At 39.3% G+C, this 27,968-nt stretch overlaps 1 protein-coding gene and 1 long non-coding RNA gene across 2 annotated transcripts; one reads left to right on the top strand and one right to left on the bottom strand.

Moving 5' to 3' along the window:
* Positions 1 to 96: 96 nt before the first annotated feature.
* Positions 97 to 18,113, bottom strand: NDUFA9 (NADH:ubiquinone oxidoreductase subunit A9). The gene is made up of 11 exons (XM_061357921.1): positions 17,959 to 18,113; positions 13,613 to 13,783; positions 12,770 to 12,867; positions 12,487 to 12,578; positions 9,421 to 9,562; positions 8,238 to 8,340; positions 7,497 to 7,564; positions 7,265 to 7,341; positions 4,432 to 4,527; positions 2,376 to 2,442; positions 97 to 375 (listed from the first exon to the last, which is right to left on the bottom strand). The coding sequence occupies exons 1-11, from the start codon at positions 18,014 to 18,016 to the stop codon at positions 205 to 207; spliced, it is 1,143 nt and encodes a 380-aa protein (XP_061213905.1). The 5' UTR covers positions 18,017 to 18,113; the 3' UTR covers positions 97 to 204.
* Positions 18,016 to 27,598, top strand: LOC133214736 (uncharacterized). Its single transcript, XR_009726214.1, has 3 exons — positions 18,016 to 18,153; positions 22,802 to 22,915; positions 26,560 to 27,598. It is a non-coding gene; the product is annotated as an uncharacterized LOC133214736 (long non-coding RNA).
* The last annotated feature ends 370 nt before the right edge of the window (positions 27,599 to 27,968 follow it).

Raw genomic sequence — 27,968 nt, 5'->3', positions numbered from 1 at the left:
AAGCTACAATATGCAATTTATTTTCATGACCTTTTAAAGAGGAAAATTGCATTTCAATGACAGATTTCCATAACTGAAAAGACAACACTAGTGAAATACAGTTTACATGATTAATGTGTTTTACTCAGTATGTACACAGTTCTCCAAACAAATTGGGTCATAAAAGGCAGTTTAACAAGTGTCAAGAAACCACCTTATCAGCTGTTACACTGGACAGGTCTTAGCTGGTTTTGCTTCCTCTAGCTCAGCGTCCAACCAGCGGAATCTGCGGTGACGGCGCAGAACTTCAATAGCTTTTTGTTCTAGAGGTGTTGGTTCAATACCCAGGTCTTCCAAACCAGGCAGGTCAGGAAATTTCATGTCTGTTGTGTGAAACTTTAAGAAGAAAGGGGGAGGGAGGAGAGAAGACAAAAAAGTAACTGACTTGATGGAATGAACAGCATTACACCCAATGCAATCAAGAGCACACTAAAAAAAGTATTGTGTACTTACGCCTATCACCTCTTTTCTTTTATGGAAACAAAGTACTATAAATCCATAGTACTAGAAACATTTTAGTATGCCTCAAAACAATTGTCTACAAATGGCAGCTCTTGGGAGATGCTACTACAGTTTTAAGGCTGCTGGTTTAAGAATGTTTCCCCCAAGAAAGAACGCTGCAATACAATACACTGCTGCATCCTGTAGTAGATCTAATGACCTATTAAAACACAAATGTGGACTCAGCCAACTGTGTGTCAGTCCCAGTTCCTTGACTGATTTTGGCTCAGTGTCTTCCTCTGGAAATACGAAAAGGTTCAGTGTAGCCCTACAGAACTATGGCATAATTACACAAGGTATTGAGTACCAAATGTAATTCGACCGGAGACACAGATGTTCTGCATCTGGCAAAAAGTCTTTCAGGCTTCAGATTTAGATTCAGGAATAAATAGCAGTGAGATATCCAGAAAGTATCTTCATTTTTTTTCCATTAGGTGCACACTATCAGGAAGATTAGTGCATTGCAACCACAGAATCAGGCCAAACTTGTAAGTGCATATTTAAACTGCAATTATATACATTCTGCTTTGTCAAGAAAATGTACTTTGAATTATCACCTTTGGTAGGCTGTTTTTCTCTGTTCATGGTTTAGAACAAGGTCCTGTACAGAACAAATATTTAAGTCCATTACCATATTCACAACACATACAACCTATGTCTTGGAAAATGGGGATTTCTCTTATGCTGTTATTCCTTGAAAAGTCTTCAAAAGTCACCCACATCTAATTTTGTGTAGATTACTTAAGGATGAAAAGCTGTGAAAGAGGAACAATCAATGCACAGAAGTGACATGGAGAAACTCCACCTCTTACACTACCCATGCTATAGCTAACTGCAGTAGTTTTAATGATTTGGATGAAACATATCTCTAGAAACTACAGGCAGGTAGAAGGAAGGAGATGTTAGCTCTACATCCTGGGTAAATACAGACAATAGAACTACAATGCCAACTCTCTCAAGGATGGGGGATGAGTCAGTGGTTTGGGGGGGGCCCCCCAGGGAATTACACCAGACTGTAAGTTTACCTCCTTTATTATACATACTAGCCACAGCTTTTCACAATTATTTCCAAACAGAATAGGAAACCAGTTTATTTCACAGATGGAGAAATGTAACATAGGAATTAATTGCTTATAGCTATTCAGTAAGCAGTGGTAAGTATAAGACCCAGTTCCCTGAGATTCATGGTAGTACTCTATCTCAAATGAATTTGGGGAAAATCAGGTCAAAATAAGTTATTAATACTGCAGCATAACAAAGACATTAGAGTTCCAACTCTGCAAAATATCTGGGAGAGTACCTGCAACCTTCAGAGACCAGCAAGCTTAGAGGCTGTCAGAGTACATGAATATCTTTGCTAACTTACATATATGCCAACAGTTTTGACATTAATACTTGCTAAATCCTACTTTTTCCTCACTTGCAGTTGGTTTTTGCAAGTTATTCCTCCAACCCCACTTAGACACTCCGAGAAGTTAGGAATAAACATAAAGCTGCAACATGTTCACAAGAAATGTACTCTAGAATTTGAGCTGTATCCAGCACTGTCAATTCAGCTTGTTAAAAACATCATTATCTGGATGGTGTAAATGATTTTAATGCATGCAGAGGTACATAAACTCACTAGTTACACAAAAGTGGGGAGTACATTCATACATACATTTCATAGTATCCAAACAGTCTGAAAGTCTTTATAATCAAATTCTAGCCACTGAACTGAAAATCAACACCATATGACGTACACACATTTCAGCACTCTTTGAATGCAAATCTACAACTGCAAGTTACAAACAAAACATTTTCCAAGAAGAATTTGTGGATTCTCCTACACTTACCCGGTCCACTTTGTCTCGTGTTAACCATGGTTCAAACGGATTCATCTCAAAGAATCTTGCAATTAAACTGTCATTAGAAAGAGTATTACACAAGCATAGTCATTATCCAGATGCACAAAAGAAAACAAGAAATGGTAAAAATATTTCGCACTTAACAGACTGTGAGCAAGAGCATGTTCTGTAGCTGTTCTCACAAGCTATTAATTCATTAGAGTAGTGAACGTGCCAGCCAGCAAGTTCTTAGTTGTGCTTCTGGTAACTTCAACTGTTTGCTACTGAATTATTAGGTCTACTTTTCCTTTGGAAGGGACTGGAGGAGCAGATATTTAAGTAAAAATGAGTCTTACTAGGTAGGGAAAGTAAACCTCCATATCCAATTCCCCACACACCAGAGGGTTCAGTCTTGCCCCTGCCTTTCATCCAAATTCTGTTGCCTAGTAGTGTAGGCACTAATCCAACTAGTCACAAAGTTTGAGTCAATGCCTCCATGAGAAAACATCCTTGCTGACAACTAAGTAAGTTAACAGCCGCACAAACAAGATGATGGAATCAGGAGCAATCTGCATCTATTAAAAATTATGAGGATTAGTATATTTGCAGTTTAGAGAAATTAAGTTTCTCTTGAAAGAAAGACAATACGGCAGAGAAAGTAAAATAATGCTACAGCTCCTCCCCAGTGTCTTGGGACCAACAGCATTTATTCGAGATAGAATCTCTTTCTGAAGTGGTCACCTGGCAGATTAGGGTTACTAAGATACTGCACAAAACTAGGCTTTCAGATGCACTCTTTTCTCAAAAATATGAAATACTACCTCACTTAGCCTATTAACATGAACTTCAGCAAATGTGAGTAAAATTAATAAGCACCTACACAGTAACTTTTTAATAAGCTGCTTTCTGTCAGCTTAGCCACACTGAGCTGATGCCTCTACAGCCAATCCAGATCAGACACAACAGTTTCAGATGTTCTAGCATTATTCATCATCAGTTACATGAATTATATTAGAGGAATGAGTTCTATTAGCTAACTGGTAGGAGGGTTCTTTCTTAGCTGGTGACTTTTTTAGCTTATTAGTTCTCATTGTACTGAAACTGAGGAGGAACAGCACCCCAAACATTAACACATCTCAACCATGCTGAGGTCAACTTCTGAAATGGCATTTACTGTTTGAGGTAGTTCTTCAAAAGTATATGATTATGCCTTAAGGACTATACCCATGCTGATTTATACTGTACATCTTCATGTGCTATTACTCAGTAGCTGCAATTGAGCATGTAAGCTTCTATGTGGCCTCTGAGGCCAAAACGCACAGCTGCAGAAGAATCTCAGTGCACGTGAACAGAGCCTTCGCAATCCATCCACTGCAGTCAACTGAAGTGATGCTACACCTTTCCCTTCTTATCTTCCAATTCACTACCATCTTCTAAAGATGTTACTGCCCTTATATGGCAAACAGACAAAGAAATGCTTGCTCACAACTGCACTGCTCAAATTTCCAGGCCAAGATCTCCGTACAAACTTATCTCTAACCTGGGCTCAAATCACCAGAAAGGACTGAACTAGATGGTCAATCAATACCGATACCCACCCTTACCGCAACTCTGCTTCCAGGGCGGCAATGCTAACTAGACTGGAAGAACAGCTGACAGCAGCAATACCTTAAGCTGCTGCTGAAAAATCTGTCAGGGCCTATGGTCAGTAACATACACAAAGATTTGCCCTGTGGTGTTACTATAAATTTGTTTAGTTTGATACTGATTGTCCCAACTTAGGACTTTTTGCTACTTGTTGACTCAGCAAAGCCATTCAGTAACTCTGGACTAAATAACTAAGCTTATTACAAGTACACCTTTCACACACTAGCCCATCAAACACAGGCCTGTGCCTGAGCTGAAGACTCAAAGCTAGCTAACAAGTATCTAGAGAAAGCCAGTTTCTACAATCCCATCATGTTAAATAACAACTGGCAATATTAATTAAGCAATGAAACAGTCATTTATGCTTCTGTGGTGCCTGGTGGATCCAAGTTCTTAGAGAAAGAAGGGTCCCACTTACTGGTAGAGAGGACGTGGAAGCGGATACGGAATAAAGGTCCGAAAGGAAACTGCGTAGATGTATTCTACCATGTCATACAGGAAATACCGGTTAGGTCTTAAAGAAAAAGCAACAAAAATTATAGGTAATTTAGGTGTACTTGAATACTTGCACCAACAGACAAAAATTCTAAAGCCCTCCACCCCCAAGCCTACCAAAGGCCTGCTTCCTTCAATCTAAACGATTTGACAGATTTGTCATTTTCCTCACAAGAGAAGGACAGATTCTGGCTCTCCAGATTCTGTACCATTTAAAATAAAGAACTATTAACTTAGAAAAACATATAATCTGACATCAGCAATGGTAACAGTGTAAGTCACAAACTCCAAAATTGTTTTATCACTGGGCTTGAAAGCAAAGTGCACAGAGGTCAAAGGAGGTGATCCTGCCCCTCTACACTGCTCTCATGAGATCCCACTTGGAGCACTGTGTGCAATTCTGGTGTCCCCAGTATAGGAGATGGAGCTGTTGGAGCAAGTCCAGAGGAGGGCCATGAGGATGATCAGGGGACTGGAGCACCCCCCATATGAAGACAGGCTCAGAAAGTTGGGGCTGCTCAGCCTGGAGAAAAGGCTTCACACAGTCCAAAAATCCAAGACTATGATACAAAGAACATGAATTACAATTCGATAAACCCAAGATCTCAGAGATACCAAGGTCTGAGGTTGCATGCATGAAAATTGACATGTACTTCAAAAAGAATAGCAATACTAATGACCACAAACAAAATTTGTTGATAAATGCTGGAAAAAAACAGAAACCCAAATTACCGCTACTTTAGTTTGTAAAAGCAAATTAGGAAAAAACTTTCTAATGGATACACTTAAAGACAGGTAAGCATATTTGGCAGAATTCAAAAGAATTCAACACTTGAAACTTTGTATGAGCTTCATACAGGAGGCTGGATTACTGCCTGACATATAAGAATATACATTATAGCCAAACTTAACAAATGTGAAAATAAACATAAATACTGTTTGTTCCTTTACAAATTAGCAAACATCAACAATACAACTTCCCCGAGAATAGAACTTCACACGGAAGTTTCATTACATTAACCACAATACTAGCAGACAGCAAGCTCTAGAGAGCATTAACATTCAAGGCAGAAGATTTAATGAGTGGAGGAAGCAAAACCAATGCCACAAAGGAAAGAGGGGAACAGGTAAAAAACCCACTAGCTGCCACAGTTAAAACTCTATCCCACCACATAGCAGGGAGGAAAAAAAAAAAAAACACTCAGAACATACAGATTTAGTCAAAGGTTATGCTGCAGAGCTCCTTCGGTTTTCCAACACTGATCTGGATCTTTGGTTTAGAACAAAGTCTTTTCAGTCACTGTTATGTGCCTGCAACTGTATTCCCTGCAGTAATAGCCTGACATCCTCGTTTGAATTCCTGCCTCTGAAACCTGGTAACTGAACTCCTGGCCTTCAGTAAATTGCCAAAAACTGAGACTTGCAAACTGCAAGAATACATACAAAGTTTAGCCAACCGCCCTCCCACTTGGCTGCAAATAGTGTTTTGTTTTGTGTGCAGTTCTCAATTTCTCCTGCAGTTGGTGCAGTTGTTTAGCAGGCGCCTCTCCTTCCTTTTGTGGCAGGCAGCTTTGGATACATATTGACCCATCTTCAAGTTGCCCCCAAGAGGTATCAGTCACTCAAATAAGTATTTTCATTACAGTTTGCGGTTTTGCCTTAGTTGTACCTGACACCTACATATGTATTCTCTTTGATAAAAGATTAGGTTTGAATGGCTGTAGCATTCCACTTGTTTCCACTTGTCCTTTAATCTGACACTTCGTATCATCCTTGTGATTTGAGAACAACCTCCTTAACCTTGTTGTTATCGTTAATAGTCCCTTTCAGACCATTGGCAGCTTCTTTCTCTTATTTTGCTAGTTTATAAGCAGAAGCTCCTCAGCGTGATCCAAAAGAATTTGAAGACCTGCTTGGTGCCTCTTCCAGAGCATACAGCACACCTAGCATAGCTACCAGGATAACATCTTCCTCAAGAGCTCAGTGACAGCACTGAAGAAAGTGAAATCACACGGTAAAAACACAGACCAGCAATGATCTCTGCTTTACAGGAATAAAGAGCTGTCACTGCAACAGTGTCACAAAACAAACAGAAAAAAACAATGCAATCTCAGATAAGCCTTTTGCAAAATCAGACACTAGGCACATTTTCAGCGTATAAGAGGGGGAAGACAGAGATACACATGCAATAGGAAAAAAAAAAAAAAAAAGAGTTCAGCATCGTTTATACCTTGACTAATTAGCAACTGTTTATCAATAAAGCTAATGTTTCTTTTACGACATATGTTAATGAAGACTAGTTCCACTGCTTATGTTAGAGCATCAAAACATGGACCCCATTACCTTGGCATCTGCCATGTTGTTTATTCTTAATGCTAATGACCTATTCTGACTTGGAGCTTGTGCACACAAAAACATTCCAAGAGATCCACTGTCTCTATCTGTTCTAATTCCAGGTGGCTTCCACACAACTTTAGCAAAATTTTCTCCAAATCCACGTTGTCTAGCGTGTTTCCCAAGACTGCCTATTTCTTTGTGTGTATGTACATAACATTAAATGCAGTGGGGCCCACACTAGGATTTTCAGAGTACTCACAATAACAGCTTGAGTCATTTTTCCTCCCAAAAAGGAGGTGGAATTTATTGCAGCTCAAACTGTGAGCATGGATGGAGAAATTAAATGTACTGTGCAGCATGCCAAAAAATGACACCAAAAAGAAGTACTTCAGTTAATTAGAATCAGAAAAGTAACCTACCCAGCCAAGGCATATGTTTTTCCTTTAGCATCAGGATCCTTAATTGTGTTAATAATTGCCTTTGCTACATCAACCACCTGTAAGAAACAAATTCAGACAATTACCAATAGAAAACAGGAATGCAAGCACACACTCCTCTTTCAGAAGTGATTTACAGGGGGAAAAGTTAAAAAACCTAACACACATGCACACAAAAAAGATTTGGGATTGTTTTGGTTTATTCAAAACTTACATATACTGGTTGCTTCACTGTTTTTTTTCCCAGAGAAATAAGAGGCACACCACCAAACCAGCGCATGTCTGACAGAAAGACACATACGTAACTTGAGAACAAAACCAGAACCCTTTCAGGTAAATAACCAATACATTTTGCACTACACTAAGTGTGCATCTACTGTGAAGACCGAGTGAGCTGTTTCAAAAAAAAATAAAGTTAGGAAGAATTACCATCCAATTCCAGTAGCACTGTTTTCAACACAGTTTTCTCAACAAGAATGGGAAGGCTGTATTTACTGTTTACTTACAGTGATTCAGACATATCTCAACTTTGCAAGATAGAAGCAGATTACACTCTATCCTGTCTAGCAATTTTGTTGGTGACACATCAGAATCATTACTCGTGCTTCTGAACCAAGAACAGCTCAGGTTGATTTTTACATTTGAGCATTATACCGTCTTGAAAAACTACTTTTACGGATAACTATTTTGAGGGTTAAGATGACCAGATCTTAGCTCAGACCAAAAATAGAAAACAAAACTAAGAAAAACCACCCAACAAACAAATAGCAAAGACTAACTAGATTCAGAAAGAATTCAGTCGTGAGGTAAAATTTTATTGTTTCCTATTACACACCTTCAACTAATAAATACAGTATATTTCTGATAAAAACATACCTCCCTGCTTCTCAAAAGCAAATCACATTTTCCTTTCTGTACAAATTGTACATGGTTTTACGATTTCAAGAGTACATACTTGCATAATGATTGAGAAATCGGTCCTCTCTCCCAAACATCTCAGAGGGTTTCAAAATTATAGCATCTGGAAATTCTTCCCTCACTGCTTTCTCTCCAACAGCCTATCATTTAATTAAAATGAACACATTTATTAGATCCATTCTGAACAGACAAGAATGCCTTTTCAGAACATAATGCACCCTGACTATAGCACTGAAAGAAATGATACCATCAGTAGCACAAAATTATTTTTATCTGGCCATTTGATCTTTGAGATGCTATGCTAAAGGTCTCACAGAACATCCCAGAAGTCCCATCAACATGTAGACCATTTCTTGTACTTGAAATATAATATAGCGTCACTAGTGATGTGACACAAATTTAAATTCAAAAAGAAAGAAGCCTAATCTAAATACTTCTCTTGCTTATATTAGACCAGAGCTTGGAAGAAAACAGAAGGTTTACATAAGCCCTATTACATTATAAGAACACTCCAAGAACTGCTCAAGTACAGTACAAAATTTCAGTGGCAGCTGTCTACTTTACAATAGGTCTGGCAAATACACTAAGGCTTACCTATACTACAGAGTTCTTACACATTGAGAGCTACCAAATTTTAACTGTGGTTTTAAAAACGCTTATAATGAAGACAAGGCAGAATACAATAAGCTCAAGCAAAACAAAAAATGTGGGACAACAGTTCTATTAAAAAGAGAAAAATCAGTAATAAAAAATTACACTTCCTAATAGGAAAAACAAAAGCAAACAAAAAACACCAAAACTATAATCATGATGTTCATCTGTCTTTGCAGCATTTTTTTTGGCATCAACTACTTACTTTGCTAGGGCATTCCAGCCTTAGATGTTTAGGCCTGATATCTGATACCAAACCATCAAACTAGTTCCTCTTTCTTAATGACAGCAACTTTAGATGCAAAGATATTCAAGGACAGAAGAATGGGTTTTCAGTAATACATGAATCTATTTCCCTTCAAAGTATATGAAGTACTAAGGGGGATTTCTATCTCCGATAAGCACAGTAATTCAGAAATTCCTCAGCTCCAGAAAACATTCCATAGTAAATTCATTCCCCAATTTCCTTTGAACAGACCCAGCAGGAGTGGATGGGGAGGGGGGGGACCAACAGGAAAAAAAAAAAAAAAAGGCATCTCTTGATATATTCAAAGGGATTCCAGACTTACTTTATTCCTGAGGTATTTGGAAGGACTCTTCATGCTAGCATTCAGGTGAGAGATATGAATAAACGTCTTCACACCAGCTTCCCTACTTATCTGCGCAATAGTTCTAGGAATATTTACAAATTCATCTTCAAAACTGAAGTTTCTAAATCAAGACAAAAACCAAATTTTACCTTAATCACAATTATGGTATTACTTGAATATATTTCAAAAAACCTATCTTGATGCTCATTGTTTCTAAGAAAGTTTCCTTTCATGAGGGACTCTTCAGGTAACAAAAACTAGAAACAAGTAAATTGCAACAGTAAGCTTCAGTAACAGCTTTAGTACTGTCTGCGTTTTCACCAGTATGAAAAATCCTCTTGCCTACTTGTCTGCGACAAACAGAAAGCTCTTTCCAAGTGAAAGCAGATTTGGTTTTGTTTGTTTTTTTAAAGAGAACTGCTGCATCTTGAAATCTGAGCAAAGCTGTCTTTTTACACCTGCTCTGTTCAAAATCTGACTTGATTTGATGCACTCAATTACACTACAAAGGAGCTCAAAAACTCTTAGCAGCCTTAGTTTGGTCAGATGCACTGCAGAAGTAGACAAAACCAGACCACAGAATACACAGGTGCTTATGTAAATTGAAAATTTTACACTGACAGAACAATTAGAACCATTTCATAGCAGCTGTAAGGGACTTCAAGGAGAAACAACTTCACTAACTTTATGGCATTCAAGGGGCCTAAAGTGGGGGGTTCAACTATAATCTAGTTTGGCATCTGATCAAGAACAATACAGAAGCTCTGTCTCTAAGCAGAACTAACACTATAGGCTGGCAACAACCCCAAAATTGTTTCCAACTATCCCAAGACTGCAAGAAAGAGAATTAACTTCTCGCGTCTTTATATTGTCCTTGTAAGTACCCTGCTCCATCCTTTCCATTTGCTTTGGGTAACAAACATCTTGTCCAAATGCCTCTCTCTCTGTCCTTATCTATTCCCACAGCTCTTCAGATCCCACTGGAGTCTAAAGAAAGCCTTAAAAAGTTATTTTTGACCCTTCAATAACGAATCTGATCCTGGGAACCATCACTCCTGTTCCACACACAAAAATAGATTTTAGAAACATACAAGAACAAACAACATCCCTCCTGTAACTATGGAGTTTTCAAACAACATAGTATACACAGATGAGACTGTAAACTAATACTAGGCAAGGAGGAAAGTATTTAATGGCAGACTTTACTTTTTTTGACTGATCTCTACTTCTAATCTTACCTTTTTCATAGACTTTGGGATAATTATGTTTAGTCTGACCTTGTGTTTAACACAGCACAGAATTTATATGAGGGTTCCAGCACTACCACTGATACCAAGATGCATAAAATAACTTAAGAACATATGCGCATTACAGTGGGGTAAGGTCTGGAACATCCAAAAGCCTTTAACACATACAAAGATTCCTCTGCATTTGGATCTATTGAAACTGACCAGAGTGACAAATTTGGTGGATTTTTAACTACAATGAAACTTTTTGCTGTTGTCACCACACTTCCTTTCAATAAGAAAGCAAGCCTCCCTTACATAAACCATACTTTTTACGCAAGTCCAGACATTTTAAAGGGGCCAGTACACAAGAAATATTTAGCTAAAAGATAAACAGATACCACAGTGTCCTTGGGCCAACTGTACAGGCTTTCTTTTCTTTCCTCACTTCCACATTACAAAGAAATGTCTCCTGTTTTGACAGCAATTAGCATTTGAACCCTTACATTAGTAATTCAGTAACAGTGCAAATGATCTTGGCAAGCTGTTTTGTACATTTTTACCTTTATTCAAAGAAGAAGATACCAAAAGTTCCAAAAAACTTGTCAGATGCACAAGACTTAATTTAGGTTTGGTGGGCTTTTCCCCAAATAAGCTTTGTAATAGACTCCAACAGTGGGACAAGGAGCTAAGTGACTATCAGAAAAACAAAACAGTTCTACAAACTTGAATGCAAAATCAAAGCACCTCCCAGAATTATGTATGATATTTGACTAGAGGAGAAACAGCTGAAACAGCGAGTCTGTCCGCAAGCACATATTTTAGGAAAAATAACTGTATACTATGAGACTACTAATTCTAATTTATTAACACAATTTGACTATTAATTCTACAATTTGAACATCAAATGACTTCACAAAAAAAAGGGTAACACAGGCATTAGACTTGTAAATGTAGATGAAACTGATATCTGCATTTGTTTCTGTCTACTACAACAGCAAAATTATGTACCCTATAAAGGCAAATGAGACAACTAATGATGTTTTGTCTGGCAGTTCTGCACAAGGCTTTACACAAAGTAGATACAATTGCATGCACACAAGAAAAAAACCCAAATGTACATGAGGCTATTACAGGTATTTTCAAGCTTAAAAAAATCAGGATTTTTTTATGGATCTCAAAAAGGAGCTATTTTAAAAAATTATTTCCAAAAAACTGCTTATGCAGTTAATACTGTTAACTATTAGTTAATAGTGTTCGTGCCAAAATTCTAGCAAGGAATTACGTTATTAATCTTAGGGACTCTAAATTAGCTATTCCTGTTTATTAACATTTGCCAGAGAATTGGAAAAAACTTGATCACACCTATTCTAGTAGGCTACAATTCTTCACTTACTCTAGTAGGCTACAATTCTTCACTATGCCAAAGTGACAGGATGAAAGTCCACTTCTGTAATAATATAAATATGAGCTGACAGAAACTAGTGAGCCTCTGTCAGCTATAGGAAGGCACCCATTACATCTGTAAGGTGTATGAAGACAGCACATAGAACTCTCTGGCAGAACAAAAGCTGTAGGCTAGAAAATGATAGAAAGAATGCACTTTTCAAAAGCAGATCATAACCAGGACTTTAGTTAATAATTTAAAGAAATAGAAGAACGTTTATATAAAAATTTTCAGTTTTGCCTTTCCATAGAAGCCAAGAATAATGTCAGAGTCACTGCATACTGTATACATGCTGGAAAATGTGGCTACAATGTCCAATACCTGGTATAAATCTATCTATATAGGGCGGGGAAAAAAAAAATGGAAAATTACTTTGTTTCCCATTCCTTTCCAACAAGATTAATGACCACATTGCTGTGTTCCACGGCTCTTCGGATAGAGTCTTTGTCCTTACAGTCCCACTCCTGTAACCAGAGCATCAAATGGGAAAAAGATGAGATAATGTGTAAATAGGCATAATCAAAGAAAGCTCGCTCACACCATTTCCATTTAGAGGCTAAACAATAGCTGGAGTTCTGACTTTGAGAATGATTAACAGACTTCCTTGTATAGCAATGGTATTGTATTTGATCTAAAGCCAAAGCAAAAGACTTACCAAGAAGAGAAGTTGCCCCAGGTCACCCATGGGCCGCAGATACATGAGGTCATACTGATCACAGCGATAGGGGATGATTACTTGAGATCCAATGCGACCTAAACATTCACAAAACAAAGTTTGACTTATCCTGAACTACTACATAACTTTAAGTAGATGAACTTCTGAATACACAAAACTTCCTTTTTTCCCTGGCAGTAAAGCACAACATAGATATCTTGAATAGCTATCTGCACAGCTAAAAGTGTAATAGAAGTAAACGCTTGAACCTACATCAGTGGAATTCTTAAGCAAGGACATACTTGAGTATTTGGGCTTGTAAGACAAAATAGAGAAGCATGCATTAAGCTTGTTAACAACAACAAAAATCACAGCTTGTGCTATAAATATATTACAATACTTAAAAATGTGTCACATCTAAGGGTATTTGCATTTTTTAAGTTGTACAGAAAGGGGAAAGAAAAAAAGCAAGAATTGTTATCTAAAACGAATTCAAAAGGGTTATTCCAAAGAATCCCAAATTCCTAGAATGTCCTAATAAGGACAAAACAGAAAAAGTCAAATATGTGTTGTACCTCTCCTCAGAAACAGTTGACTCAGAAACAATACTTGAAGGAGAATAACTTATTTTAACAGGTCTTCTAAAGCTTCTAGATTTCCTAGAATAAAACAGTTTTCACTAACTGCCATATCTTGACAATTTAACAGACCAAACACTACAGAAGCATCATACTCTTAACATCCAAAGCGCCAGAGATTTCTAGATTACCCTGCAACCTGAAGAAAAATTAGAGTTTTGGTTTTTGTTGTTTTTTTTTAATTAGTACTCCTGGGGAACATTACCTAAACGATTGACAACATATCGTCCTAGGAAACCTGTAGCCCCAAAGACAGTGGCCACAATGCCACTAACAGATGATCGTCCACTTCTTCCACGAGGGATCAACGCATGATGAACTTGGCGGTTCTGCTGTAACACAGATGGTGCTGCAGCTAGCACAGAAATGCCAGGGCCTACAACATAAAACAGAAGAGAGCATGTGACATAAGCTAAAAGGTAGCAGCGTCAAACTACAGTTAATGTTATTTTTCTTGTTACAGATCCATTTTCTCTAATCTCCCTCAGCAAAATTTCCCACGTCAAGACTCCTGAGAGGCTATTTCAGAGGCATCTGGATAGGTCAGAGGACAGCAGCCTTGAGGGAGCTGTTGATAAAGACCAAACTAAGATATGAAAGGAGCAGACTAAGGCTACTGGTTCCTAAACACCAAATAAAGCTTTACTAGCTAGCATTAGCACTTGATGTACAAGGGGAAGCACAGAGGTTAAGCAAATGAAGAATATTTGCTACAGGCAGGTCCCACCCAAGTACATCCACACCCTACTCCCAGATCTCAGAACTGAAAGAAAAAAAACTCAGAATCACTCCAGATGCAGTTAACCAGACTTTTCACCTCAGTCTAAATATATCAGACCCAAATGCTGAAAGAAGCAGTAACCCTCCTATATCATAGCTCTAAGTGAAGGGAAATGAAGAGAAATTAAGAGATTCGAAGAGACAGATTCATGATGCAAAGAGTACTGCCTTAAAGCTCTTCCTTTTCTCAAGCTATGAAAACTTGAAAGCCATGAAAATATGACATCACTAGAATATTCACAAAAATTGACAAGGTTGCTCCAATAGGGATTTTGAAACGGAGAAACATATGTCCTCTCCAACCATGTTAGCTAAAAGCAAGAAACAAACTGCTTGTAAAAGATTTCAGAAATTAGAAGTGTTTTAGTGTAATTACATGTGCATGCTCACAGGAAGAAAGGAATAGATGAAATACAGAGTGCATGAACACACTATAGACATCTGACTGTTGACAAGAGCAGGTTGTAACAGTTGTCATTGGAAAACGAGTCTGAGAATATAATAGAAAATTAAGTAACTGACCTTCCAACTCCTAGTAAGTCATGGTCATAAGCATATTTGGAGAAAGATAAGCAAGTTTAATCTCACAGAAATCCAAGTGGCAAGAATCGTAATGAAAACAAGACTAGTGTTTGATATCAGAATGACAGATGCATTAAGGAACAAACCAAAATCCCACCTGTATGCTGAAGGGGTATGTTTTATTCCAATATGGTTAGGTGTTACCAGTTGCACTGTGGCACTGGTGTAGCCATGATGAAAAGGACCAGTGATGTTTGAACATAAATTACAGTTCATTAGATCAGCTGATATAATTCAAACCAGAAAATTCAGCAAGATTCAACACCTGCAGGAAATGCAGGAAATGCAGGAAATTCAACACCTCCTTCAGTGCCTGAAGGAGGTGTTTCTCCATCTAAAAGTCTATCCCTCTTCTCTCTATAACTCACAAATTAGAATAATAAAAGAAACCACATCCCAATTTTGACACTCGCTTAACTAGAGCAATCATAAATATTGTACTTACCAAATTAATATACTATGCCTAGAAAATATACTCCAATATTACCAATACAAACTTCAAGTACGTATATGACTCCCTAAAAACACTTCCTACAAAACAGAGCTAAGCTCAGGAACAGTTAAACTGGGCAAGGTATACGTCTTAAAAGTGGCAGATATGCAGGTCCTATCCATTACTGAAGCAGAGACCTTGAGATTAACTATGAGAAGAAAAAAAAAAAAAAAAGCAAAATATACACCATGATAAGCACCCACTAAGAAAAAAAAAAATTAAATCACACCATTTGTCAAAGATGTGCTGGAGTCTAAAAGAAGTACACACTCTGTGGCATCCAATTAACATCTGAAAACCTAACATGCAGTTTTAAAAGTGACACAATATGTTCATATTAAACTTTACAATACCTCAAAGTGAAATTTTAAGGAGCGTGCCAACTCATCACTGCCACACTGACCACGCATCTTCATGTTCTGCTTTATCTATATCATCATCTATCATTAATTTAACACTGCCCTCAAAAATCCTTGTGTATAATTCTGAGGACTTGCAGTGAAGGTGAAGCAGTCATTTCACTGGATTTCCAATATGTTAAAACATGTTAAAACACATTATCACACTGTGCTATGTAATCTGACACAGGCTACAAAAACATACAGCCCATAACCTAGGTTTTCACTAGTTCAAAACTCCTGGAGAGTTGCTTTTTTATTTTTTTAAATGACAACAACAGAAACGCATGCAAGTGAAATCACTAGTGTATACTGAATACTCTGTACAGAATAAAGCTTGTAGCTATGTAAGAGGTACATGGATAGTGAAGATTAACCAAGCTCAGTACAAGCGCAAGCATAAAGGATAATACTGAGGGAGACAGTCGAATGGTCTTGTTACCTTCATTCTTGCAGTGTTCTAACAACTAGGATTTTGCTATCTTTTTAGGAAAAGCAGACTCCTGGAAAAATGACTCTGTTCTTTATAGCCACCATCAGCATTCCTTCAAGTATGCAAAAAGCTACATGGTATGCTGAGATACTGAAGAAACGAGTTTGATGACCCATACTCCTCAGTACTTTGTTTACATATACTTCTCTTTCTAAAGGTTTGTAAAAAAAATAAAAAATAAATTGCACAATATTGATATCAACATTTATATTTACAGAATTAACACTATCCCTGTTGCTTCTAAATACGAACACATTTCAGTCCTTACAATATAAAACCTAAAAGCAACAAGATTTCAGTCCACTGTGAATACCTGTTGAAAAACGCATTATTAAACAAATCAGCCCACATGAGAATGATTAGAAAGTTAATCTGAAAAAACTTTTAACGTCTTTCAACTATTTTTCAGTTTCTTTGCTGTTATTTCTGCAAAATAATATTGATGATTGGCTCTTCATGATGCTATCACTGCCACACTAACAAATAACACCCAATTAGTTTTGTATTCTCCCACTTCTTTGCATATACCTGTTGTTGTCTGCTTTATACTGTAAGACCTTTAATGGTATACACCTCTTCTTGTTCCAAAACTGTACAAGATCTGTCACAAATTGACACAATATATGGCAACGTGCCAAATGACTACTATTTTATATAAAAAAATAGGTTTAAGGGTATCTATGAGACTCATCGAGATCTTCACACTGATTCGTGAGTAAAGGACGTTCCACATGGTGTGGAGGCCTATCAAAATGCACATTGAGTAACTCAAGGCTTAACACAGCGATACAGGTTTCACAGCCCATACTGACACCTCCAGACTGAGCAGCACCACTTAAAGCTCTGTGCTCCTGTACAACACAGACTTGTACCAGGATTCTCTCCCAAAATAGTAGAGTAGAATTTCTTCACAAAACAGAATCTGTTTGTCACTGAAAGTTTACTTTTACAATCCATATTTGAAGCTTATGAACACTCGCTTGAATTAAATCTCAAATATCCACAGTAAACCAGAAAAAACCTTTTTCTTGAAAAGACACATCTCTCCAATCTAAAGTATGTTAAAGTCCTTCCTCACCTTTATCAACATACAAAACCTGTTTGCCATCTCCCACTTCATTCAACAGAGGAGGACGTGCTGAATCAATTTAACTAAAAATCATAGAATCACAGACTGGTTTGGGTTGGAAAGGACCTTAAGACCATCAAGTTCCAACCCCCTGCCATGGGCAGGGACACCTCACCCTAAACCATGTCACACAAGGCTCTGTCCAACCTTGCCTTGAACACTGCCAGGGATAGCGCATTCACTACTTTGGGCAACCTGTTCCAGTGCCTCAGCACGCCCACAGGGAAGTTCTGTTTTGGCATCAAAGGCCAAAATACAAGATTTAATATAAGTCTGGTTACTTGAGCATGCTTACAGACCATGGCTAAAACGTCAAGGTCACCTAAAAAATCGTAAAAGGAACTTACACTTTTAACCAATGGGGCATTTGCTGAAATTTAACAGTTCCGATGACACAACTTACTGTACAGCTTACACTGTACAGCTTGAGCCAATCCTACCTTTGGGCTGTAAACCCCAGCTCCCTAAAGAGAAGGAAGGCAGAAACCTGACCTCTCTGCCGCAAACAGTTGTATCAGCCAGCTGCCTTTCAGACGCTGCCCTGTGAGCTCCTCGCCCCGCTCTACACCGAGAGCAGAGGTGTAGAGCGAGCAGGCGCCTGGCGTCGTGACACCCAGGCACGGAGGGCAAGAGCAGCCTACCCCCGGCACAAGCCCACGGCAGCGGTGACACTCACCTGCCCTTGGCAACAAGAGGCCGCGGGGAGACCAAGCGCAACGCGACACGGCCGCCATCTTGGTTTACCCACCTCCCCTCACGCCGGACGGCACACGGATAGGGACAAACCTCACCAGCGCGCCTGCAGGTCTCTGGGAGGCGGGAGTGCGCCTGCGCGGGCACGCCCGCCACAGCGCCCGTGTGTGTGGCAGGGGTGCGCTCGGGTTTCCTTCTGAGGCGGGCACGCTAGGTCGTCTGCAGGCCCCGCTCAGCAGGGTTCCGGTCAGCCGAGTGCTGGGCCCGGCCCGTCAGGGACTGGGTGGGTTGCTCGGGGGCGGGATGTGGTGTGGTGAGTGTAGTGTGGGCCTGGCTGGGGAGGGATGCTTGACTTAGAGTGCTCTGGAGGGTGGGATGGAAGCACTCGAGAGAGGGATTTCGGGGGAGGATGACCCCCAACGCATGCAGGTGCATTTGAAGCCACCAGAGTGAAATACTGATTAATGTCTAGGGGAACTGCTGTTTCACAGCTCCTTTTGCCTCCTGATTGCCCGTCTGAGTGGGAAACGAGCCAAGCCCTACAATTAAATGACAGTAACTTTGGCTACTACTGAGCTGCGCTGATTGAAAACGTTTCCAGTAACTTGTGCCTTGATTTACCTGACCTCATTAAATTTGCCCTAAGGAGGGATTAAACAATTTTACGATTACAGCCACACAACCACTCTAGACCAACTCCCCCTGTCATCCTGGGTCTCCAACGTTTCACTGGGACTTCCTCCCTGAAGCGAGTGTTGCTGTTAGTGTTGCATCGTGCTCACACACAGGGCACTCTAAATCTGCCACTTGCACTATTATAGACTTGTTTTTGTCATGGGTTCCCATTACTTTTTGGTCTGCATGGAATACAAGTGGCCATTCCTTTGTAACCTGGCTTGCTCCATTGTGGCTGGTACTCATATTCACCAAAAAGTTTTTAAAACGTCAGCATGGTAAAAGGCAGAACAGTCAGGGAAGATTTCTGGCAATTTGAACAGATGCCAAAATATGCTATTCTAACTCCTGACACAAATACAAGTGGCAGTTCTGCCAGAGCTGTGGCTCAGCAGGCGATCTGGGGTTTGGGGCAAAAGTCCAGGTGCTTTGTAAACTCTGACCATCCCCAGTTCTCAGCCCCAACACACTTTTAGCGTGCAAGCCAGATGCACACCAAAGCAAACATCTCTTTTTGCTGGTGGCTGCGAACCACAGCAGCAGGCCCCCTCTCTCCCACCCCCAAACTACCTACCCACACTTTCTACCTTCGTCATGTCATGCCTGATGGTCTCACCACAGCTTTTCTGAGCAGCCCAGGCTGCCTCAGCACCTTCAGGGAGTCCAGTTTGTATGGCTGTACTTAGATACAGTACTAAAAAGCTGATAGCACGCAGCTATGTGAATTTGGCTACCAATTCCTGCATCTCACTCACGCATCTTGATCCAAGTCAGAGCCTATTGCTGTGGGGTCTTGACCCTTAATTGTTCTCTACAGTGGCATAAATGTCCATGGAAAGTGCTTTTATAGCAAATTCTAAGCTTGGACTAGAAGGAGAAGGATGAATAAGGCAAAGGACCATAAATTAGGAGATGTGTCTTCTATGCTTGTCACCCACTGATGAACCAGAGCTCTGTGGCTTCCACTCTCCATTTCTAAAATAATATTTTCCTATTTCAGCAGTGCTATTGTAGGGATAAGATGTGCTAGTTGACCAGAGATGCTTATGTCTTATGGTGATGTAATCATAAAAAACCCCAGTAAGATAATGGACGCATCCAACTTGTTACAGCTCCAATTACAAGTTAACTGGGTTAAATGTGCAATATACAGGGAGCTGAATTTGATTTGGAACAATTTGGAACATCATATTGCTGATTAAGGACTATCTCACTGTATTTGAATCCCAGGGAAGTTAGAGCCAAACGTCTAAAAGCAGCCTCAGGGCTAATGATCACCTAAAATGTGTGAGGATTTATTAAGAGTCCTGTGCTGAGTGTTTCTGGCATCTCTCACATCTCCCACATCCAGGAAGGGCAAGCTTAGTTACAAATGCTGACTTTAAGGACTGGCAGGTATGAATGGCGTGCCGCAGTTTCCACACAATCCTGCCTGTACCCTTGGTCTCCTTGCGGCCTTACTGTTGTGGAAATATTGATGTCACTCTGCTTTCTGGCTGAAGCAAGATAAGTAGGAGACCAAAGAGCCTGTCTGGTGGGAACAACTCAAATAACCCATCCATTGAGAACTCTCTGGGCCCAACAAACACACTGGTGCTGCTGAGATAGCAGAGTCCAGTCGATTCTTCAGATGATTCAGTGCGTGTACAGGATAGTGAGTTCATGCCTGGAAGACCCCATTTGCTGTCTGGTTTCACCATCCTTTGAATTCATCTGGCTGTTTCAGAGGTTTAAGAAACGTCTCTAGACTGTTTGGTTCTGAAACTTTGCTCGCCATAGTCTCCTTTGTAATGTGGCTTCTTCAAGAGGTGTGTGAGGGTACAGCAGATACTCTTCTTCCTCTGAAAATGTCTTCCGCTGCGTTTCTCTGCCGAAGTGTTTGGGTGGCTTAGGCCAGCAGCCAGGAGGGGTGCAGGGTGGAAGGCAGGAAGTAGCTTTGCTCTGTACATGCAGTATTGCATCTACTTCATCATACCTTGCATCTGTTTCATTTGCTAACTCCTGAGCAGTGTTTGGTTTGTAAAATATTAGGTAATTTCCCCAAGGTGTTAGCTTCTCATGCTGCAATTGAGGCACCCCATAAATCAGAATGAAAGCCATTTCTAAGCAGAGGAAAACAGACATATGCTGCTGAGATCTCTGCATAATAGGCTGTTTCCTGTGATGCTGCTTATGAATTTGACTTAGATGAAGCTAGACTATATACTGTAGATGGCAGAAGGGGATCACAGAATTGCTGGTGGATCAAGCACAGAGTTAGCCCTCAGGAGACAAAGGGCATGTTCCCAGTTTTGCTGCTCTTCTACTCCATGACATTGGGAAGGCACATCACACTGTCACACCTCAGCTTCCCCACCCATAAAGTGGAATAAATATGCCTGCTTTGTGAAACACTTACTTAGAAATATACTAATGGAAAGCACTATGTTAGAATAAAGTACTGATAATACTGGTTAACTTTGTTTCTTAGAGGTAGCATATTTTTATATATAGCCCAAGCTTCCTCTGAATTTATAGAATGATGTATATAACATAGATTATATATATTATATATAATAGAGTTTATATAGAATCATAACTTTTATAAAACCCATTGTGTTTGGGTTTTTTTGTTTCTGAGTTATTGTTTTCTTTATCTGATATTGTTTTCTTTATGCTTCTAATAATGGTATCCTAAGTTATTCCAGCCTCCCTACAAATTGTCTTTCTCATAGTGTACAGCAATAGCTAACTTTGGGAAGAACAGATGTGACCATGTCGTGTTAAGACCTACATAAACAAAATATTTTAATGTTGACAATAGGTAAACTAAAAGCTACAGTGGGTTAAATTCAGCCTCAGTTGAAATTGATGTTAAACCTACATGTGGAGCCTGTGGGACAGACATGTCATAAGAAGAAGAAGGTGAGGGCACACAGCAACCACATCTTCAGGAACTCATACCATGGTGCAGAGGGAACAGGGGGTGCTTACAGCATAGTTATGTCACCAGTGTGAATTTGTGGCTACTTTTTACTCCAGTGGTAACCCCAGGGAAAGCAGTGAGAACCTACTTCATTTGTCCTTCCAGTAAATCTTGGATGTAAGCTAATCCTTGCACTGTCCTGGATCCTACTCGGCACATCTGACCCAGTGTCAGAATCCAGTACTCCCTAGTTAGGTGCTTTTAGATATTCCACACTTGGTGGTGGGCGTAGTGAGGGTTGTTAATGTTTAATACCAGATATACTTACCTGAAATTATTTGACATTACATAGGGTTTTGATTAAGCAGAATGATATAGCAGAGTATGTAAATCAGAATGCAAATTACACTTTGCAGGCTATAGTAAGTGCAGTCGATAGTTGACTCACAATACAAACATATTTCTGGTCATGTGTCTCTGTAATATGCTCACTATCATGATCATAGAATCATAGAATAGTTAGGGTTGGAAAGGACCTTAAGATCATCTACTGCCAACCCCCCTGCCATGGGCAGGGACACCTCACACTAAAGCATGCCACTGAAGGCTTCGTCCAACCTGGCCTTGAACACTGGCAGGGATGGAGCATTCCAACCTCCTCTGGTGTGAGCGGGCATCCTCTGCTGCTGGGAAGTAATATGTGATTTGAGGCCATCTTAGGCACAGGACAAGAAAGACTGGTGAGAAGTCTCAGAAGTGACTAGCCCAGAACTGTTTCAAAGAGTTTCCTTATGTGTACACTCCTCATCCTGGTCTGGCTAAGGCAGGAAAGAAGACATTTGCACTCTTGTTTAATTCAGGGATGAGCAGTCCTACAGGGGTTGATTCACGCAGCTGATGTGTTATTCAACAGCCACCCTTGGGTCCCCTTTGTGTCAAGGGAAATTCAGGTTCCTGTGCAACAGGTCAGTTACCCCATGCATTCTTCCCTGAGCTTCATGAGCACACTGCCCTGGAGAGCAGGCCTCCCTTCAGAGGCTTTTTTCATTGTAGGGGCTCAGTGATCAGTCACACCCAGGATCTGTGACTGATTGCCTCAGTCATCAAAACGCATCTCTTTATGTTGTCTGTAATCCATAAATCTTAATTTACAGCAGCTCTTCCTCAGCCAGCACCAATTGCCTTATCTGGTGAGAGATTCACTTTCTAGATAGATTGGGGTAAATGAATCTTCCTTTACAGTTAGGTTCAATGACAGGAAGATATCCCTGAGGCTTCCAATTTATCCTCTTGCTGAACTGCACTGACAGAACTGTTATTCTTGGTCCCCTTTGCTTTTCAGCAAGGTAGGATGCTGAAGGTAAGCTGGGTGGAATTAATTTTTTTCTAATTTAAAATTACACAACTTGAAAATTAGTCATTTCCAAAGTAAAATTAATAAAAAGAATGACTGCTACTATATCTGGTCTTGAGGTTTCCATATCAGGATTTTGTAATCCAAGCTGTAAGCATTTTGTCCCACCTCTAGCAATATGGAGCACTCAAAGTAGGAAATAGTATGAGAAGATGATACAATGAAAAGGCAATCCAACTGTATGTCAAATTCACAAAATGCTTGATAGAAAACTCAAATACCCTTCATGGCTCCTTTTTGGTAATAATGGGTGTTTTTTTCTAACATTATATAAATGAAAAACATCCATGGGAAAGAGAAGAACTCTGCAGTTATCAACCTTTCTCTACTTCACTATATTGATAGCCAAGCCATTGCAATAGAATTAATTCAAATTCAAAAGCAATAGTGCTGCACACTAGAATTTCTGGGGCATTTTGCGGTATTTTTAAAAACTGAGATTTCATTAATTGCAATAGGACAGGACAGCTTGTGTTATGTGAATGCGTTCTCTTTCAAACATGGACATTTGCCAAAGTCCCCTTGGTAGACAGGCTCTCTGAAATCAACAGAAAACCTTCAAAACTGTAAAATTAACCATCTGCATAAAAGCTTGGAAGGATCTGGAGCATTTAAGGATCTGGAGCATTTAAAACTTCGGAGCCTGACTCTTTGGATAACGCTTGTCATATAATATATGTTCAGTGAATTATATTTTGTTTAATACTTTGCCATAAATGCAGTTGTTACAAGCTAGTTTATATAGGAAAAAAAAAAATCCTTTAAGATGAACATAGGATATTGGGACAAAGATATTTTACATAGCATGAAAGGACTGGCATTTGAATTAGGCATGCTACAAGAGGAAGAGTCTATCATAGAATCATAGAATAGTTAGGGTTGGAAAGGACCTTAAGATCATCAAGTTCCAGCCCCCCTGCCATGGGTAGGGACACCTCGCACTAAACCATATCGCCCAAGGCCTCGTCCAACCTGGCCTTGAACATTGCCAGGGATGGAGCATTCACAACCTCCCTGGGCAACCTATTCCAGTGCCTCACCACCCTAACAGGAAAGAATTTCCTCCTTATATCCAATCTAAACTTCCCCTGTTTAAGTTTTAACCCATTACCCCTTGTCCTACCACTACGGTCCCTAATGAAGAGTCCCTCCCCAGCATCCCTATAGCCCCCCTTCAGATACTGAAAGGCTGCTATGAGGTCTCCACGCAGCCTTCTCTTCTCCAGGCTGAACAGTCCCAACTTTCTCAGCCTGTCTTCATATGGGAGGTGCTCCAGTCCCTTCATCATTCTCGTGGCCCTTCTCTGGACTTGTTCCAACAGTTTCATGTCCTTTTTATGTTGAGGACACCAGAACTGCACACAATACTCCACGTGAGGTCTCATGAGAGCAGAATAAAGGGGCAGGATCACCTCCTTTGACCTGCTGGTCACACTCCTTTTGATGTAGCCCAGAATACGGTTGGCTTTCTGGGCTGCAAGCGCACACTTCCAGCTCATCATAAAATTTTACAACGTGGATGCTCTCACTGCAAATACTGATTTTCAGGCAGTACACATCAGAGCTACTGCTTATGCACCTGGGAAGGTAGGTAGATACCTCAGCATGCACAAGGCTAGACTTACGGACTACATTGCTTTAGCAAATTCATACCCACTGACTAAATGAGAGCCCAGTTAAACCCAGCAGATTATCTAAAATGTGACTTTTTAAGAAATGAAAACAAGAAGGAATTTAATAGGTTCTTGTTTTGCTCCATTTCTCTTTTTCACACTATTCAATTACTATTTCAGCAGCTAACAAGATTTTCCAAATACTAATAATATTGCTGCATTTGATATATGTGGTTCTCAAATGCATTGTGACAACCCCAGTAAAGATAAAAATTAGCAAAAGCAGAGTGCTAGTGTTGCCATCCACAAAGATATCTTGAAAACAATGTTTGTCCATTTAATAGTCTAATAATATATGCCTGCTTACAGAAGCTTTTTGTGGAAAAGCTGAGGAACATCACAATCTTCCAGCCTGTTACAGGCACAAAAATATAAGTTATTTCAAAAACTTCATTTAAATACAGCTCGTCTCCAGAAGAGTCAAGAGGCGTTTTCTGGAGCAAAGGCATTAAATTACAACTTTTTTCTCCATTAGAAATCTGTGTGTAATATACTTGCTTGCATGAATTTAAAAAAGTCAAGCTCAGGCTACAAAAGTTTCTTTTATTTTTGATACTTGTGTTTTCATTCAGATGAAGATTTTTGGAGCACCTTCCTTTACTCTGAAAAATCCCATTTTCAGTGTTTGAGTCTGTCCATAAATGCAAATAAAATATAAAGCCACCACATTACATTCTGGCTTTTCTCTAGTGAAAGATTGAAAACTTTGTATTTCCACAGTTCATGCCACAAACTCTTCTCTTTTTTTTCCATATACATGCCTTGCTTGGGTTTTTATTAACTCATTGATATCTAATAATATTGATTGGCTGCAGAGCCAGAGAGCTCTGTGACGTGGATCATTATATTCTTGGTGATAAGACAGGACAGAATTGGACAGTAAGAAACATGTTTCTTCTAATTATTTTGTAAATGCATCTGCAGGTAGAAAAAGCACCCAGGGAAGGAAGAAAGGGGTTTGTGTCTGGTTAAGTATTTTTAAGGAAGTTACACCTCTTCCTTCTTAAATTTGCTAATAGGAAGAGCACTCTGTGCTACAAAATACCAAATGTTTGTACAAGTGCAACACAACTTCAGATTCTTCTCACTGCTTAAATCTAGGACTGCTATCCCTTGAACGTAGGACTGTCGCTGATGCTTACATAACAGTAGTTACTGCTGCTTTGCAGTAAGTGATTTGTTGTCTAAATAAGGGAAAGCACAATTCTTCAGTGTCTTTTACTGTAAATTGGGTAAGCACATGCAGAGAACTGAGGCATAGAATTCCTCATCTTACATATATGTTTTCTTATCAGCCAAAGTAAATTGTTGCATACTTTTTCAGACCGTGTTCCTCGGTGCTAAATAACATTATCCTTGGCGTGCGTAAGCAAGGAGTATTTGAATTGAGGTTCAGTGTGTAAATTCAAACCAAGTAATTTTGAGTTAAAGCTAAGCCTGGGTAGGTTTAGACTAGCTCTTTCAAACCTGCTCAGCAAAGATGCTCTGGTTTCTTAGGGTAACTATAAAGGTTCATTTCCTGTATATGAGGACTTGGATGTCAACAGGAACTAGTTCTAGAAGCATATATAGTTCAGTCTGCATTCTCTGCATAATGATCTCTTCATAAATTCAGAATTTTGACTTAATATTCTTTGATACTAATATTAATCTCTTCAAATTCATGTAGCTGCATACCCTGAGTTTAACAGAATGTTTGGATTTTGTTTAATTTACAAATGCTAATTGATAGGGAAAACAAAAAGCAAAACTACATGTTGTGGGTTGTTTCCAATAGCTTTGAAGAGAAACCAGATATGGGATAACTGGAAAATCCCATTTCTAAGAATTCTAGAAATTAAAAAATAAAGAACAGGTGAGAGGAAAAATGGGTAGAAAGAAGAGGCCATGGACAAATAATGTTTTATCTACTGAAAGTTTTTCACTTGAACATGAAAACCAGTCCAAATCCAATGGAGCCAGAGGGCATAGAGGATGAAGCCACTGCTTGAAGGCAAGTGAGAGCTAGGAGAGGTTTCCTTTTATGCTGACAGACTCTCTAACCTTGCCACTGCAATGGCACATAAAGAGATTAATGAAAATCAAGATGACCCTGACCCATGTTTTGCTGTTCTTGGAAAGCCTAGTCATAAATCTGTTGGAGTGGGTACAAATAAAGATAAAAATAATCCATCAGCAAATGTTACCCATGTCAATACAAAAAAAACCCAAAACTAAATATGAAGAGAGTCCACCTTCCAAGATGACATATTTTTATAAAACAATAAACCAGTCTTCCAATAAAATTAACTTACCCAAAAGAGAAGGGTAGGACACCAGGAGAAGGAAAAAGCCATAACAGAAACATTTTGGCCAAGATGAATTTGCAAGTATTTTAAGCAAAGAGAACCTAATTTATGCAAACAATATGGTTTAAGTCATGGTGGTCTTAGTTATCAAAACCATGGAATGTCAGGCAAATGACTCAAATATCATTTGTATTATGCTGAAAACTTGTTACTGAAGGCCTCAGTTTCAGGCTTAATACACTCCTGTATGAAAAATGTATGTGACATAGCAGGAAAGCTTTTGACTAATTCCAGTTTTGTTTCATCAAAACAAAGCTAAATCGTTCATCTGAGGCAGTCATAAGGCTGCAATAACTGTAGAAGCCACATTGAATGATTTTCATTCTACCTTGATAGTGTAAAAACCTGGAGGAGATAACGTCTAGCATAGCTCTGTGAAGACAAGTTCAAGAACAGATACAAAGGCTCAGAATTGAGGTCTGCAGCAGCAAAGACTGAAATATTGCCAAAAGAAAAGGAAATTACCTGTATGGATGCAGTGGGTAACCACATTATTAAGCAAGGGTTGCCAAAATGTTGCCAAATTTATGGGCTTGATTGTGATTGTATTATTGTCCGTAGACTGTCATCTAATCTATCAGGAGAATGCCAACAAGAAAGCAACAGAAAGTGGCAATGCTAGCAACACAGGCCCCACTGCCTTTGGGTTGTTATTACAGTGGTGTCATGACCCCACCTTCCAAACATTTTTGGGAGTGAAGATCAATTGAGATGTGTTTTCAGTACACTATTATAGAGAGTCAGAGAGACTATAACAAAATAATGTTAAGGTCTGACTTAACGTAATACAAGTATGCCATAGTCCTCAGTTGTACACCTCCGAAAGATTGCTCTTTCAACAATAAATCTAGTCCAAGACACTACTGTAATAAAAATATACTGAAATAATGGAGCAAACTTAGAAGACAGAAAATTGATAATGGGCTACAAAATGTGATTTTTTTAATAATTAAATATATATATGTGGCTTACAAGATT

Source organism: Neopsephotus bourkii, unplaced genomic scaffold (assembly GCF_033783945.1).
Source record: "Neopsephotus bourkii isolate Nb327-2 ecotype Australia unplaced genomic scaffold, CSIRO-AGI_Nbou_v1 NB_107, whole genome shotgun sequence".
NCBI classification, from domain to species: Eukaryota; Metazoa; Chordata; class Aves; order Psittaciformes; family Psittacidae; genus Neopsephotus; species Neopsephotus bourkii.
Note: the sequence above shows the minus strand (reverse complement) of the source record. Positions and strands in the feature narration are given on the sequence as shown.

What these genes read in the sequence shown, in the direction of transcription:
- NDUFA9 (XM_061357921.1), bottom strand. Translation starts at nt 18,016, where the DNA reads ATGGCGGCCGTGTCGCGTTGCGCTTGGTCTCCCCGCGGCCTCTTGTTG. An exon ending in CCTCTTGTTGCCAAGGGCAG is followed by an intron (nt 13,784 to 17,958) that starts GTGAGTGTCACC and finishes TTTATGTTGTAG; the next exon opens with GCCCTGGCATTTCTGTGCTA. An exon ending in CACGAGACAAAGTGGACCGG is followed by an intron (nt 376 to 2,375) that starts GTAAGTGTAGGA and finishes TTCTTCTTAAAG; the next exon opens with TTTCACACAACAGACATGAA.